General features: G+C 35.0%; 1 protein-coding gene across 1 annotated transcript; it reads left to right on the top strand.

The window, feature by feature from the left end:
* Positions 1–1,917: 1,917 nt before the first annotated feature.
* LOC130629557 (UV excision repair protein RAD23 homolog B-like) lies at positions 1,918–13,419 on the top strand. Its single transcript, XM_057442815.1, has 10 exons — positions 1,918–2,076; positions 4,626–4,704; positions 6,914–6,996; positions 7,133–7,186; positions 7,420–7,484; positions 7,699–7,909; positions 8,879–8,963; positions 9,613–9,749; positions 12,491–12,664; positions 13,195–13,419. The coding sequence occupies exons 1-10, from the start codon at positions 2,011–2,013 to the stop codon at positions 13,291–13,293; spliced, it is 1,053 nt and encodes a 350-aa protein (XP_057298798.1). The 5' UTR covers positions 1,918–2,010; the 3' UTR covers positions 13,294–13,419.
* The last annotated feature ends 3,398 nt before the right edge of the window (positions 13,420–16,817 follow it).

Genomic DNA, 16,817 nt, shown 5'->3' with positions numbered 1-16,817 from the left:
CTCAGCTGCTGAAAAAAGCTCGAGTCTTCCTTTCTTCCACTGATCCTTAAATTTGAACTCTCAGGTAATTCTTTAAAGGGGTTCCGAACCGGTTAAAATTCTCACATTCCGTATATCCCGCGCACAAATTAAAAATCCGGCAAACGCGTTTGGCGCAATGAACAGACCAGCGTACTTTGCCCGCTGGTTCAATAGTTTTTTTCAGAAAGTATATTACAAATAAATATTCCAGCAAGACTCCTTCTGGATGAAAACATGACCAAGGCTGGAGAATTTTAAAAATTCTAGATATGTCTATATGTTAGAGTCTAAATTACTTACATGCCGGAAAAATAGCCATTTTTGTTTTTCGCCCCCATCAGCGCAACTTTCGTGTAAGTCACTAAAGTCGAAAACCAACAGCCGTTCCGTAGCCCAATAAGGTACCAAGACTCTCGACTGGGGTTACGTAATCCCATAATGTTAAATATATTGTTTCTTAATACTCGTTACAGTTTCTTATTGCACCGAACATATTTACGCTAAACCTATTTTTATTTTCAGGTTTTTTACGCATCATACCTGTTGTCTTTTGTATGAAGCAAAAGTAACCCATAATTTTCTTAGTGTGAACCAAAAATCCCGCCCTATAAACCCTCTGACAATTAATTTTAGTGTTTAACAGTGCCACATGCTAAATTATCTGATAATGTTGTTGTTTTGTTCACGCTGCGCCGCTACCATTATGAAAAATTTGTCCCATACAAGGGCTTTAGTAGTGTCCATACTGCGAAAACCGGCCTAAATCATGCAGCATGCATAATAATACTTTAAGGAAAGAAACTTTCGCGTATCAAAAAAAGAGGTTAGTTTTGCGTGAAGAGACTTTCACGAATGAGCCAAAAATAAGATTTTTTTCTAATTTTTCTTGCTTTGTTTAAAGTAATCTTAAAATTTCCACTCAGAATCAGTTTCGTCACCGGTTTCTCCATCTTCACCAATGTACCAATGAATTTTGCTACCACATAATAATTTGATTTTGTAATGATTTCACCCACGTGAGCACTCCACCTGTTTCAGCGCAAATGAGAGAAAGGGACAAAACTGCTACAACTGGAGGAAATAAAGATATTAGAAAAGATAGTAAGATTGTATACGTATTAATTAATACCCATCCGTCAACCTCGTTCCCAGGACAGTTTTTCGCTTTTTTGGTATCCTCGCCGTCCGAGATTGTTAGAAAGAGAAAAATGGGCCTGGGGACGAGGTTGATCCATCCATGTGTCATTATTTTTTTGACAGCAACGAATTTTAGGAAGAGGTCTTAAATTGGCTTGAAAAAAAAATTCGCGTGAAAAAACTTTCGCTTCTTTTAAATTGATTATAACTCCGCGTGAAAAAACTTTTGCTTTTTGTTGTTTTGAAAGTTAAGAGGGAGACCAAAAAATGGTTCGAGAAAACGATTGTTCGAGTTATCCGGGGTTCAAGTTAACGAGTAGTTTTTATAAGGAAGTATTAAGAAATGTCCAAGGGACCGTAGAAAACAGTTCCAGCTAATAAAAGTTCGAGTTAACCGGTGTTCGATTTACCGGGTGCCTGCTGTATGTCAATTTAGAAAATATGTGGTTATTACATTTGCTCCAATCTAAAATGTAACAGGTAAAATATTTGGCAGGAGAGCAGGATGAAGTCCTGAAATAGTTTTATTACCTCCTGAAAGTAAAAAAAATCACAAAGCGGACAATTTTTTCCTGCCCATCATAAGCACTTTGACTGAAACTGATCTTCTATTCCTTAGATATCATTTATTTATTTCTTAATATATTATTTTTTTACAACTATACCATATCACGGGTCGCGCGTACAGACCAAACGCATATTCATGCACCATATCGCGGATAACTAAAGGACTAACCATTTTTCTAAGAAATTATGCTGATGCACGCGTTAATACGACAATCAAACATGGTTGATGGTTGAGCGAGAATTCTGTTCATGTAATCCAATTATCTGCTGTTGTACAAGGTCAAAATGCTCATAACTTTCAAAACACTCCAACAGAAGACATTTAAAATTGAAATTGAAGATACAGAAAAGGTAGAACTTGTTATTATTTTTTAATTTACTACCTGATCTTGGCAGCTAACTAGAGGTCATTACTTTTTGCCTGTTGACACAATGTACTTCACATTAGTAAAAAGCCTAAACAACTTGCAACCATCTAAATATTGACCTTGAACTGCTTTGCCAATGGCACAATGCCAATAAAATTTCTCTTAACAAAACTAAAACTTCAAAGATCTCATTCATTTCATCTCCTTAGCTTCTGAAGATGAAACCCATTGTCTTGTCTAACTAAAAAGATTTTATCAATACTTATATATATAGACCACTTTCTGTGTGAAGTAGTTGTTAATTTCATTTTAAGATCAATGAACATGTGGGCTTTTTTCTGTAAGTAAAAAAAGCAGGACTCACACAGGGTAAAAATGGCTTTTAATGATGATGAAGATTAAAGATTTTTATGAGCATAGCATATAAGATCCGAGAGAAATTGAAATTAAGTTTTAACCATATATATTCTTCTAATTCTTCTTAAAAAATTTCACCAAATTTACAACCAATACCCACCATTATTATGATGTTTTGCTTTCTCGACTTTTCAACCGTTTCTAAGGCAAGCATTTATTTCCTGTTTGGAGTCATTCTCAAGCTTCCCACCAATGTCAGAAGTGTAAATGTGTGGCAACTGCAAAACATAGTTTTTTGATTCTAAAACACAAAAAAGCATTCACGATAGGTGTTACTTCTATCTCATCACTGGTCTTTTATTTTCATTTTTTCCTCATATTTGTACTCCGCTCACCAAAATACACAAAACTGGTGGTACAATGATAAAAATAGTGGATTATTTTAATATTGTTTTTTTTATTAAAAATCCCCCTGCACATGAACCAATATCTGCATCGTTTAAATTTTTCACATATATAATTTTTCTGTGCTGCTAAAGTTGTCACAGAAACTAAAATTCGGAATGGAGTTGAAATTTGCAACCAAAAGAAGAGAGCATAAGAATATCAGTTATGTTTTGTAGGAGATTTTTTTTAAATCAAATTGAAAACCCATCCACTTAAATGAGACGTTTTTTTGTATTTATTAACAAAGTTGGTAATGTTGATTCATGTGTTGTTCCATGCAGAATTAAGTAGATGGAGACACATGCAGGACCACAGAAGCTATTAATTTTTTTTATAATTCAGCCCCAGTGCCACCCCTGAGAATGTAGTGATGTTATATTTGAATAAAATACCATTTTAATATGGCAGAGAAAAAGTGATTTTGTTGTTGTTGACCTCAAAATAATCTTGCCAACATAAACAAATTTAATTAAAAAGGCTGAGCATCTTTAGCGACATGGACATTTTCTGTGTGCATATATCCACCAATAATTGTGCTATGCATGTCAGCATTTCCTTTTTTGAATAAGGGTTTGCAAACCTTTTTTTGAATTAGGTGTTTGCAAAGACATGAGATAATAGCTAAGCCATTAATTGCATACAGTTTGGCTAGCTGAGCAGTATCAACCTTTGTAATTCACGCCGGCACACAGCAAATGCCGAGGTGAATGCCAAAGCGTTTTGTAAAAACACAAGTTTACTTTAGCAAAATTTTGTCTAGGCGAATTTTTTATTCACGATTTATAGAATCCTTTAATTGCCTTGAATCTATCGTACATATATAGACATATAGATAGAAAAGTGATAGAAAGTATTCCTTAAATTCAAAAATTAATAAAGTGGTTGCTGAGCATAAATAATGAAATGAGAACAAGCCGTCTTGGAAAAGAAAAGCTCAAATTTGCCAACTTCGGACCGAAATAAAAGTTCATGTCACTGTTTTTTATGACTTAAAATTGTGGATTGCCCAGGTGAATCATAAAAATGAAATTCATGTCAGATTTTTTTATTGATGTGAAATGGGTAAATGCTGACGTGAAACATTATAACGAAAGTTTCGCATCGGCAAAAATTTGTTGACGCAAAATATGTGAATTAGAAAGGCTGACTACAGGTTCCTGAACTTGGTACTCCAAAATTTGTTAACTAGAATAATGCCAACGATAATAGTTTGTAAATGCAATTATGCAGACTTGCTTCACCAGTGTATCATCAACATTTACCTTTGCATCTGTGAAGAAACTCATGGTTAGCTGCAATCTGTACAACTACAAGGGACAATGTTGTTAGTCTACAAAATTCTTTAGCTGACTTGGCCTGCATTTGTTGGTTAATTTCTTCACAATGGTTTTCAATTTTCTTTTCAATATACATTTTAAACAGTCTGGAAAATTAGCAAATTATGATAGTATCTCAGAGATTCTCATTGCCTAGGTAGATCAGCATCTCCTTTGGCAATTGGTTACAGTATCTTCTTGTTTGCACACATCTTGAGAACCACATCTAGTTGTGGCACCATTTTAATTGGAGTTCAGTTGTTTGTTGTCAACCAAAATTTTCAGTGAGATTTTGATCTATGTGTGAAAAAAGCATACAGAAAAAAGCATAGGTTTTGGCATGTTTTGCATTCTGCTATCAACAACCTGTCAAAATCCCAAAATTAATCTATAAACTAGTCTTAAATTTTAGGTCAAAGTTTTAAAAGAAAAAATAGCAGTTGAAAAAGGTGATGAATTTCCCGTTGAAGGTCAAAAGTTGATATATTCAGGTAAGCAAACTACTTTCCATTTGATTAGATTTTTTCAAACATGATTTGCGTATTTCTGGTGTGCTTTTAACGGGGCTGGTCACTTTTTCATAGCGTTTGGCATTCTGCACATGATCCTTATGCTTTCGATAGCATGCTAAAATCAATTTACCTTTATAAAGATGTATGTTGGCAGAAATTTAGGCTAATAAAAGTTAAAAAAGTTATTTTTTAGAGATTTAGTCAAAATTTATTAAGGCAATTATAATTTTAGGCTGTTTTATATCTTTAAGTCCTGAGACTTTTTTATTCATTTTTAAATCCTTTAATATAGTGAAATGCACCAGAATCAATATTGCTTCCTATGTCATTTACTCTTGCTAAACAAAGCAGTGGATGGTTGAGTTCAAATCTAAAAACACTTCCTTTTTTGTAAAAATCTGGAGTGGTAATGTTTAACTAAAGATGACAGTGACAACGCTTGACACAGCGAATACCTGGTATCAGTCCTAGAAAATGTCCTTGTTTTCCTAAAACTTCATCAAAATAAAATGTCACATTTTACTTAACAAATTATTTAAAAATTTTGAATATTGAAACAACTCATCATATGTCATGCTAGTTGTGACACAGAATTCACAGAAGTAATAAAAAAATTGCATACATAAATAATTTTCTAAAAAATAAGTATATAAGTTTAACAAAATGTGCATGTAATTTATTAGTTTTTTTTAAAGTTTGAGGGCTGTTACAAATCTCCTTACAAGGCCTAAATTCACTATAATTTCGATCCCCATGTAATCATCATCATCATCATCATTCTCGGCTTAACGTCCGTTTTCCATGCTAGCATGGGTTGGACGGGGTATATTAATGACCCTCTTCCAATCTGATCTAGACTGTGTTAGATCTAAACTCAACTTCCTCTCTATCAAGTCTGTCCTTATAACCTCCTGCCAAGTCTTTCTTGGTCTGCCTCTGGGCTTTGCCCCAGGAACTATCAAGTCTCTACACTTTCTTACCCAATTATCCTCCTTCATTCTTTCCAAGTGCCCAAGCCAATTCAATCTTCTTATCTTTAATTCTACGGAGACTTAGCCTGCTTCTTAGCTCATCTGAACTCTTTCTGTCTCTCAGACTGGCATTACACATCCACCTAACCATTCTCATATTCCTTTCTAAACGGTCAAGATCTTCCTGCGTCACTGCCCATGTCTCACTACCGTACAACATAACACTTCTTACACAGGCCTCATACAACCTACCTTTTACCTCAATTGACAGGACTCTGCTAGTCAATAAAGGAAGTAACTCTCTAAACTTTTCCAAGCAGAACCTATCCTGCAAGTAACACTTCTTCCAACACCCCCTTCACTGCCCAACATATCACCTAAGTGACAGAAGTTCTTAACTATTTCTAACGAGCCACTGTTGTGCATCATTAAAGCTGGAAATACTTCATTCTCTATAATCTCACCTTTGCAACGCTTGCATACAAACTGTATGCCAGCTCTTAACCTTCTACTAATACTACTGCACTTCTTATGTACCCAATGCTTGCAAGTCTGACAAAAAATTGAGTTACTACCAACCCCTTTCCTGCAAACTCCACAAGGCCACTTTCCAACTACAAGGTCACACTTGGCTGCAATGCTACTTATCATGACTTTAGACTTTGCTGTGTTTACCTTCAGCCCTTTCTCTTCTAGTCCTTTCTTCCACTTCTCAAACTTTTCAACTAATTCTTCCATCGACTCTGCTATGAAAACCAAATCATCTGCATACAATAACTTCCATGGACAACCTGTTCTGAACTCCATCGACAGCGCTTCTAAGACTAGAATAAACATCAAAGGACTAAGTACAGAACCCTGATGTACACCAACATTTACAATAAATTCATCACTAAGTGAATCGAGAAAGAAAATTGTTATTTGTTTTCTCTAAAATTGAGATAAAATCCTGCTAAAATATTGTTTGCAGATATCTTTGTTTAGCGTATGTAATTTTTAAATTTGATTGAAAAATGTATGTGCAAGCTACCCCCTAATTTTAAAGCAAAAAATTAAGCTGCGATATGAATCACATGACTGGATATCTGTTAATCATGTGTGTGAATTGCATCCCCAGGGGCTTGTCCAATTGACAATTGCCCTGAATTCTTGTAAAATTTAACTTTGAGATATATAAGTCCTTTTTTGTAATTTGACACATTTTATTATTTTTTCAGGCAAAATTTTGGATGATGAAAAGGCGATATCAGAATACAATATTGATCCAGTCAAGAATTTTGTGGTTGTTATGGCTGTGAAGGTATGTTCTTTGTTTGTTTTATTTTCAATTTTTTAGTTATCGAGGAATTGCAGTTTTTGCATATCTAAACAAATTTTGAAACATGTCATCCAAGTGAAATTAACCATCACTAATGAACTGTTAAAATTTTTTTTAGCCTAAAGCAAAACCTGCTGTTGAGAAGCCAAAAGAAGGCGAATCATCTTCTATGGTAAACTGTTCACATTGTTTATTGTTACAAGTGAATTTTAAATTTTACCTGACTTAGAACTTGCTGTCTGAAAATTTAATTTTTTGGTTTAAATTGTTTGGTTGGATTTTTTGTACTGTAGAGGCACATTTTTCAGACCGAATGACTGCATTGATTAAGATATATTCGTTTCATAACGTCATTCTGTTAGTTTAAAAAACAGTCATTTTTTTATTTCCAATTTTATCATACAGGCACAACCTGCACCACAAACAACAACACCAGCCACAGTAACAACACCGTCAACCGCTGCTGCTAGGTAATTATGAAAGTTTAACAGAAAAAATGTTGTTTTTACACTTTCATAAAACAGTAATATTTATTATCCGAATTTCTTGTAATTCCCTATAAAGGCACAGGCTACTTGTCAATTTTATTTTTTACTAATTACTTTGGGCAATACTGATGACAGTTTTGTTGACTGAGATGATTCATTGGATAGAGGATTCACTGTGAAACTATTGTATTTCTAGCGAGACTACTGCAACGTCATCTGTAACGCCATCAACAGAAAGTGGCACTTCAACCACAACTACATCTGCTGAATCTGCATTACTCACTGGATCAGCTTTAGAGTCTTCAATAACGGAACTCATGTCACTTGGTTATAGTCGCGAACAAGTTTTAAGAGCGCTAAACAGCAGTTATCACAATGCGGACCGTGCTGCAGAATACTTGCTATCGGTAAATAGTGTTTTCATTTTTATTATGTCAAAATGCCATCTTTAAAACCAAGAACATCAATGAACATCAAACATCAATGAAAGTGAAAAAATTTCGTAGGCATAATTTCAACAACCATTTTGTAACAGAAACATTTTCGGATGATTTTATTATATTTTCAGGGAATTATGTAAATATTTTTTAAAATAACAGATATTTTGGAACTAAGAAGTTATGATGGTACTGACAAACTACAATCATACAAACGCACTTTTACTGGAATGGGATTAATTGAGAAATGTAAGCTAGTACAGGACTATCAATGAGAAAATAACACCCGAGCAATAAATCTCTCCCCCAAGGCTACAATAATTTATACTGGGCAAGCAATCTGAATAAGTAGAATAAGTTTATAAACCCATATTTTATCTCAAAGTCTTTTTATCTATATTATTTTATCTTTTTTATATATATATATTTTGGGTGGTTTTATTATGGTAAATAATAAGAAAGATAACATTGATTTCCATGTGATATTGCTCAGCCAGAAAAACTGTTTTTGAATTGGGGAAGCAATTAATGGCTCAGCTAGTTTCTCATTTCTCAGAATTGGGCAAGCCTTTGTGTGAGCAAGAGCAATTGCTCTCCCCTTATTGATAGGCCTGCTAGTAAAATTGTTCTCATTTCCAGTTTTCATTTTATCAGTGAGTATCTATATTCATTATAAGCTGTAGACTGTGAGTGTTATAACATTTTTTGAATAAATCAGTATATTGATTAGTATGGTTCAAAAGCCATCGGCAGACGGAATTTACAATTTACCACTGCCCAGTTCCACCCAGGTTGTGATAAATTAAACTTCAAGTTATATGTTCAATTCTTTATGTCAGGATTTTATAGTGTTAGTTAAGTCCATAAAAAAATTCTTTACGTTACTAAAACTGTGTATTTCATCAGTTACGCGTTGTTTATAAATTTTTTTCTGTTCAGGGGAATATACCAGATGCACCGGACGATGATTTACCAGCCTCAGGTGATCAACCTCCAGCAACCAGTGGCTCTTCGCCGCAACCAGGTAGGTGCTGTTGTCAGAGGAAAGAAACTTAACTTTTCACCACTCAGGATGTTTTTACAAGGATGCAGTCTATCCAGGTTAATCCAGTCTTTCCAATATTTACAAATAGAGAAATTACATACTTAAAATTCTTAATTCCTATATTACTAGTCTGCCCGTGAAAAACAACGGGTTTGCCCTCCTTTGTATACCCCATTGCGAGCAACACACATACGGGTATTATAATATAGATAATTAATACCTTGTCTGTTACCCTGTCTGTCTGTTACCCTGTCTGTCTTTTACCCTGTCTGTCTGTTGCCCTGTCTGTCTGTTACCCTGTCTGTCCGTCCGTCCGTCCTTCCGTCTGCCTGCCTTGTCTTCCTGCCTTGTCTGTCTGTCTGCCTGCCTTGTCCGCCTGCCTTGTCTGCCTGCCTACAGGCAAAATTCACCTTGCACAAAAGTTTTCCGTTTCCGGATGATTGACATCTAAATTTGTTTCCTTGTTATAAGTAGGTTTTATATCTTCAAGCGAGTATTCATTATAAGAAAAGCTTTTTACTTGTAAACTACTGTGACACAAGCTTCAGTTTGCTCTAAGTTTTAAATGAAGTTTTTAACAAGCTTTCGTATGTTGTACAGCTATAACGAAAGTGTATGTTTATGTTAGGGAGTGCTGTTGGAGACTTGTCATTTCTACGTAATTTACCTCAGTTTCAACTCATGCGAGATCAAGTGCAAGAACATCCAGAAAGTTTGCCACAACTCTTACAAGAAATTGGACAGTCCAACCCTCAACTGTTGCAGGTATTTTGTTAACCGTCTAGTGATTAAGCTTTTACTTGATTGAAGCAGAAGCAGAACTAAAAAAAAAACTTACATTATGTTTATGTTGCAATAAAAACATAAATATCACAAAAAACAACATAGCGTAATTTGTCGCTTTTTTGGACAAAATCCGACCTGGTCCGTATAAATGTTGTTGATTTGTGGTATCATGCTACACAAGCACAAAAATCTCTCAAATGGTCGTCTTTTAATGTGATAACACTAATACCAATCTTGACGCAAACTTCAGTCTTGCTTGTACTTTTAACCAATCAAAACGCAATCTTCAGTGTTTCGCTGTAAACTTTTAACCAATCAAAACGCAATCTTCAGTGTTTCGCTGTAAACTTTTAATTAATTAAAACACAATCGTGTTTGTTTCGCTGTAAACTTTTAATTAATCAAAACACAATCGTGTGTGTTTCGCTGTAAACTTTTAACCAATCAAAACGCAATCTTCAGTGTTTCGCTGTAAACTTTTAACCAATCAAAACGCAATCTTCAGTGTTTCGCTGTAAACTTTTAACCAATCAAAACGCAATCTTCAGTGTTTTGCTGTAAACTTTTAATTAATCAAAACACAATCGTGTGTGTTTCGCTGTAAACTTTTAATTAATCAAAACGCAATCTTCAGTGTTTCGCTGTAAACTTTTAATTAATCAAAACACAATCGTGTGTGTTTCGCTGTAAACGTTTAACCAATTAAAACGCAATGTTCAGTGTTTCGCTGTAAACTTTTAACCAATCAAAACGCAATCTTCAGTGTTTCGCTGTAAACTTTTAATTAATCAAAACACAATCGTGTGTGTTTCGTTGTAAACGTTTAACCAATGAAAACGCAATGTTCAGTGTTTCGCTGTAAACTTTTAACCAATCAAAACTCAATCTTTAGTGTTTCGCGGTAAACTTTTAACTCATGAAAACACAATCTTCAGTGTTTCGCTGTAAACTTTTAATTAATTAAAACGCAATCTTCAGTCTTTCTCGGTAAACTTTTAACTCATGAAAACGCTATCTACAGTGTTTCTCTGTAAACTTTTAACTAATGAAAATGCAATCTTCAGTATTCCGCTGTAAACTTTTAACCAATTAAAACTCAATCTTTAGTGTTTCGCGGTAAACTTTTAACTAATTAAAACGCAATGTTCAGTGTTTCGCTGTAAACTTTTAACCAATCAAAACGCAATCTTCAGTGTTTCGCTGTAAACTTTTAATTAATCAAAACACAATCGTGTGTGTTTCGTTGTAAACGTTTAACCAATGAAAACGCAATGTTCAGTGTTTCGCTGTAAACTTTTAACCAATCAAAACTCAATCTTTAGTGTTTCGCGGTAAACTTTTAACTCATGAAAACACAATCTTCAGTGTTTCGCTGTAAACTTTTAATTAATTAAAACGCAATCTTCAGTCTTTCTCGGTAAACTTTTAACTCATGAAAACGCTATCTACAGTGTTTCTCTGTAAACTTTTAACTAATGAAAATGCAATCTTCAGTATTCCGCTGTAAACTTTTAACCAATTAAAACTCAATCTTTAGTGTTTCGCGGTAAACTTTTAACTAATTAAAACGCAATGTTCAGTGTTTCGCTGTAAACTTTTAACTCATGAAAATGCAATCTTTAGTGTTTCGCGGTAAACTTTTAACTAATGAAAACGCAATCTTCAGTGTTTCGCTGTAAACTTTTAACCAATCAAAACTTAGTGTTTCGCGGTAAACTTTTAACCAATCAGAACGCAATCTTCACTGGCTGTACACTTTTAACCAATCAGAACGCAATCTTCACTATTTCGCTGTAAACTTTTAACCAATCAGAACGCAATATCCGCTGGCTGTACACTTTTAACTAATCAGAACGCAATCTTTAGTGTTTAATCTTAAAAGAACTCGTCACTGGCAAGAATTCAGAATAACTGTTTCGTTTTTATTACCCCAAAACGTTCCTACATTCCTCTTTTTAGTTTTTAAATTTCTGTCGGCTTTGATCATCTAAATATTTATATACTGAAAATGTTCTTTATGGTTTCTAACTGTTTAGATATTTACTAGTTTGTATGTTATTGCCATGAAAAATTACTTAAACCATTTTATTTTTTTCATGGCATAAACATTTGCAACAAATTCTTGCCCTATCGCAGCTTCATGTCGTTGTTTGATCAAAACATTTAGACTCGATTAACATGTCGTTGTTTGATCAAAACATTTTGACTCGATCAGCACGCCTATACGTATATTCGTTTTTTCTGTGTGCATTTCTCAGTAGTGTTTTCATATTTTTACCGCATCAAAAGATCTGACGTTCTACTCACAACCTTTTTTTAAATATCAAGTCATTTTGTGGCGCGTGGCCTTGTGGTTATGGAGCTCGCTTCGTAATCACAAGCTCTGTGGTTCAGTCCACAGCGCGGGCATATTTAAAAAGTGTCTTTACTACAGCTACCGGTCAACTCATGCCATGTGAGGGAAATTTGGACGTAATGCCGGTGTAAACTTAATGTATACATTCCGAACACAGGACCCACATTAATAACAGTGTTTTAAACACTGAAGTGGCTATATCCTGTATAAATATTCAGAAAAATAATAATAATAATAATAATAATAATAATAGAGCGACAACTCTGTTTATTGGATATTATTACTCCATCGTAGATGACCCCTTTTTTGTTTTGTAAGGTCTAAGTCATACCAATGCTATGATAAAAATATATCTATTGTTTAGCTGATAAGTCAAAACCAAGAAGCCTTCATAGCCTTGTTAAACGAATCCGAAGCAGGCGAAGGACAGGGCGGAATCAGCGGTGGTAATAGTGGTGGAGCTGGTGGAATCGCTCGAGCACCCGATGGCGCGCTTCAACTTCAAGTGACGTCGGAAGAGAAAGCTGCTATTGATCGCGTAAGATGAAATGATTTTTAGTTTATAGAACAAGAGACAACTTGCAGATAAAAAAACTCCCACGCCGAATTGTTATACATCTGCATTATTTTTTGGTTTTTTTTGTTAATTCACACGCGTTAATAACAAAACTTGTGAGCTTTTTGAGATATAGCGGGAAATGCAGTGGAATGGAAGCGGGTCTTATACCCTACAAGAAATGATTTAGAGTTCAAGTTACGAAACAGCGGAAAATGCAATCGAATGCAGTAGAGTTTAAGTAACGACACGCTTAGTCTACAAGAAATACTGTCCAAGATTTTATTTTCTGTTTGTATAATCATTCGGGTTTGATATTTAAACCTTACTTTCAATGTGATATGGACTAAAATTTACAAGACAAAATTATCTAACTATGCCACACAAAAAAATTGCTTATTTCAAGTGAAAGACGAAACAAAACAACTTTTATCCGAATTCCGATCTTATGCAATCCGATAAAAATTTAGATTAGCTTGCGGTGTTTACATTCTACTTCTGTTCACTTTTAGATTGTGGGTATGGGTTTCGACGAACCTGATGTGATTCAAGCTTATTTCGCTTGCGAGAAGAATGAACAACTGGCTATTGACTTTCTTCTCTCGTCATAATATATAAAACGAAAGATGGTTCAAAGTGCAGTAATTCAAGGTCGTTAATAAAAATTTCATAGACGCTTACGGTTTCGACATTTGTAAAAGCTAAACTTTAAAAAATCTTATTCCTATGTACTACTATTTTTGTCTCGATGTCTTTTGTCTCGATGTCTTTTGTCTCGATGTCTTTCGTCTCGATGTCTTTTATACGTAGTAATTACAACACAGTTTCCATAGCCTTTACATTTATTAGCATTGTATCTAAGAAAATGTTTAAAAATTATTTAGATTCTTTTGGTTATACCATATCCCTATCCTGTTCATATTGGCGGCCAAATCGCTACCGCATCCGGGATACTAAATAAAGCTGCCGGAAACTCGCGTGGATTTTTTACCGGTTAACAATTGATTTAGGTGAAAACGGGTCCTGGAGACGAGGTTGAGGATTCCTGTGACAAAAACAATCCGTCTGAACGTTTTAGGCGTAGAAAAAGCCCTCTGCACGAAGTTGCATGCTCAATATAACAGAATTTTTACACTTTTGTCATGTTACTTGCAGGTTTTTACCGTCGTCACAATATCTAAAATTGAAAAGGTGCTTTGGTGACGAGGTTGGTTTGTTGAATTTTTAGCTCAAAGTCCTTAACGATTAAGAGGCACCAATTAATTAATTGCCATCGTCACCTCGGCTGTCGTGCTCGAGTTTATATCTTCATAACACGGAGAATTACCGAGAACGCGTAATGGGCTTCAAAGATCTACAGAAAACATGGGATCACACAAACAAGAGTAATACGCCACGACGAAAACCATTACGCTGCGAAGAAAACCACACCACGAAGAAAGATACGACACAACGAAAACTATTACGAGTCAAAGAAAACTACGTCACGAAGAAAGATACGACACGACGAAAAGCATTACGACGCGACGAAAACCATACACGAATATTGCCCCACATATAACTCCTTATTTTAACATCATATATATTTTTTTCTTCAAGAGTGCAGTTAAGATTCTAGCGTGTAATTAAGAAATAATTGCACTCCGCAGAGTGCAATTACGATATAATTTGCACTGTAGAAGAAACCCCAAGCAAGAAAAAATATCGTGTGATTAGAGGCGAAAGCTTGTTTTCTCCATTATTTTAACTTCCTTCGTAACAATTTCATTCAAATTTTCAGAAAACGTTACTAATTATAAGATACAACTTATGTGTACTTTTCATTTAAAACAAAACGCGACAAGACAAGTTATCACGAAAGAACTTGTTTTCTCCTTATAAAAGTCTGATGTTTACATCCTCCGATTGCAAAAAAAAAAACGATTTTTCCGAATAATCGTAAATGTGTATTCAACCTGCAGTTGCCGAAAAGTGTTTAATATAGGGATTAGCTCAGTCAAAGCATCGCTCATGTCTTATCGCGTGATTAAATTTAGAATACCTGGGGCGAAGATTATGGTTTGTGGCCGAGGGACCTAACGATTCAATAGATTTGCCCAACACGAAGGCAAAATGGCGCGTAATAATGATCATGGCGGGAATGTTTATCACATTGTGTACGCTAGATTTCTAACTGTGTCTAGCTAACATTTTTCCTCTTTCGCCTTGGTTTTGTTGTCATGTTTCAGTAAAGACATAAAGCTTTCTTTATCTGTCCTGAAAATGTTTAGAACTATTCAGACACAGGAACGTCTTCCATATTTCTGTGGTTGTTAGTGCCAGGCGCAGTGTATGTAATACGCCATCATGTTCTCTGTTCCGGCCTGGGGAACGTCAGGCTCAGGGATAACCGCGAATTAGGCTATGATAATCTAATTTGTATTCCCTAATTAGGCCTTTGCTGTATATCACTGCTCTGTTGCATAGCTAGTTGCAACAAGTCGCAACATAGCTGCAACAATATTAGTGAAACACTAAATATATCAAACATACAATCCAATGACAATTTTTTTTACTTTATTATTTGCAATGTAAGAAAATACATAAGGGTGTATTTTTCACCTGAAAAAAGCTGCATCTATTTTTAAAATAAACAAGAAAACGCAGTAAGTTTAAAATCACACTTGTTAGCGTCATTGTGGGGCCGTAGATTAGTGGTTATAGCTCTCGTACTCTGTGCGGGAGACCGGGGTTCGATTCCTCTTGACAGCGATTCAACATGGGACGAGTGAATGTTACCATAGCCCCGGGTTAACCCAAGCCATGTGAGGGAAATTGGGAAGATGGAACACTGTGTGGGCCGTTGGATGTTGCCGGGAGTTGTCTAGTAGAGCGCAGGCTCTAATTGGGTCTGCGTAGCTCAAAATGAGCATTAAATACTCTAGGACTCTCCATCTACGCCATGGCCCCTCCTGGAAATAATAGACAGGGTATATCCCTCGATATTTGTGAGGCTAGCCATGTAAAATATGCACATCTATCTATCTATCTATCTATCTATCTATCTATCTATCTATCTATTTCTAATTACAAAAGTGAGACGGTCGGCTGGTCGGATAAAAAAATTTTCCTGAAAAATTACAAAAATACTATATTTCGCAGCCTTATTTTGTTATTCCTTTTAAATGTACACCAGCTGTATTTTTAGCCTCCATTTCAAGTTCAATTTTTGTCAGTCAATGTCGTGCCCATGGTTTTCGCTTGTATTGCCGTATAAATGCAAAGCAGGAAAATAAAGCACTGAGTAGCGCAGTGCAGTCCCCTATCGAAATAGCATTCAGACGTAACAACAAATTACCGACTCCCCGAATCGACTTTTGCCTTTCAAAGTGAGTCGATCAGGTGACGCTAACCAATTATATTTTTGAGGATGGCCTTATTGAAAAAACATTCCATTGTACACGTTTTGGCCAAGAATATAAGAATGTATTGTTAGGATACCGATCTGGATATTAATGGAAAAACTACCTGTATCCTGGTTGCGTTTAAATTAATATATAAATAAATAAAATTAAAGTTAAACCAAATTGTTTAACAAAAAACATAATTAGAACATGGTGTGTCAAAGGAGGAAGAAAAACTAGTGAAAAATAAACCCAAACTTTGATATACATTCTGGATAATTTCTTTAAGAAAGATTATGAGGTCGTCCAGTTTGTTTTAAAGTTTTTTTAATCATTCTTATCACGCCGGACAGGTGAGGTATATACTTGTTTTCAAAATACACATTTTTTGTATGCAAGCTGTTATCCTCTTACGTAAAATATTACTTCAAAAGAATATGTAGAAAGAAAACCTGAATATTAGTTCTGCTTTTGTGAGAGTGCGTGTGAAAAAAATCAAATCAAAACATGAACTTATATTTTTCAAAAACTTTATGTCAATACAACATCTGGTTAAAACACTAAGTTATCCAATAAGTAAATTCTTAGCTATGATTCTTTACTACAGAACTAGCTATATACAGTACTGGAAAAATGTTGTTTAACATCGCGCTTCGCGTATCGCGACGGTATTCTCGATCCGCGATAGACGTTTTTTTACTTTCAAATTGTATCGAGAGGGCTTCGCGATGCATCTGTCTCAATATCATTCT

This window comes from Hydractinia symbiolongicarpus, chromosome 2, assembly GCF_029227915.1.
Source record: "Hydractinia symbiolongicarpus strain clone_291-10 chromosome 2, HSymV2.1, whole genome shotgun sequence".
Classification (NCBI taxonomy): Eukaryota; Metazoa; Cnidaria; class Hydrozoa; order Anthoathecata; family Hydractiniidae; genus Hydractinia; species Hydractinia symbiolongicarpus.
This window is presented reverse-complemented; position numbering and strand designations above follow the sequence as displayed.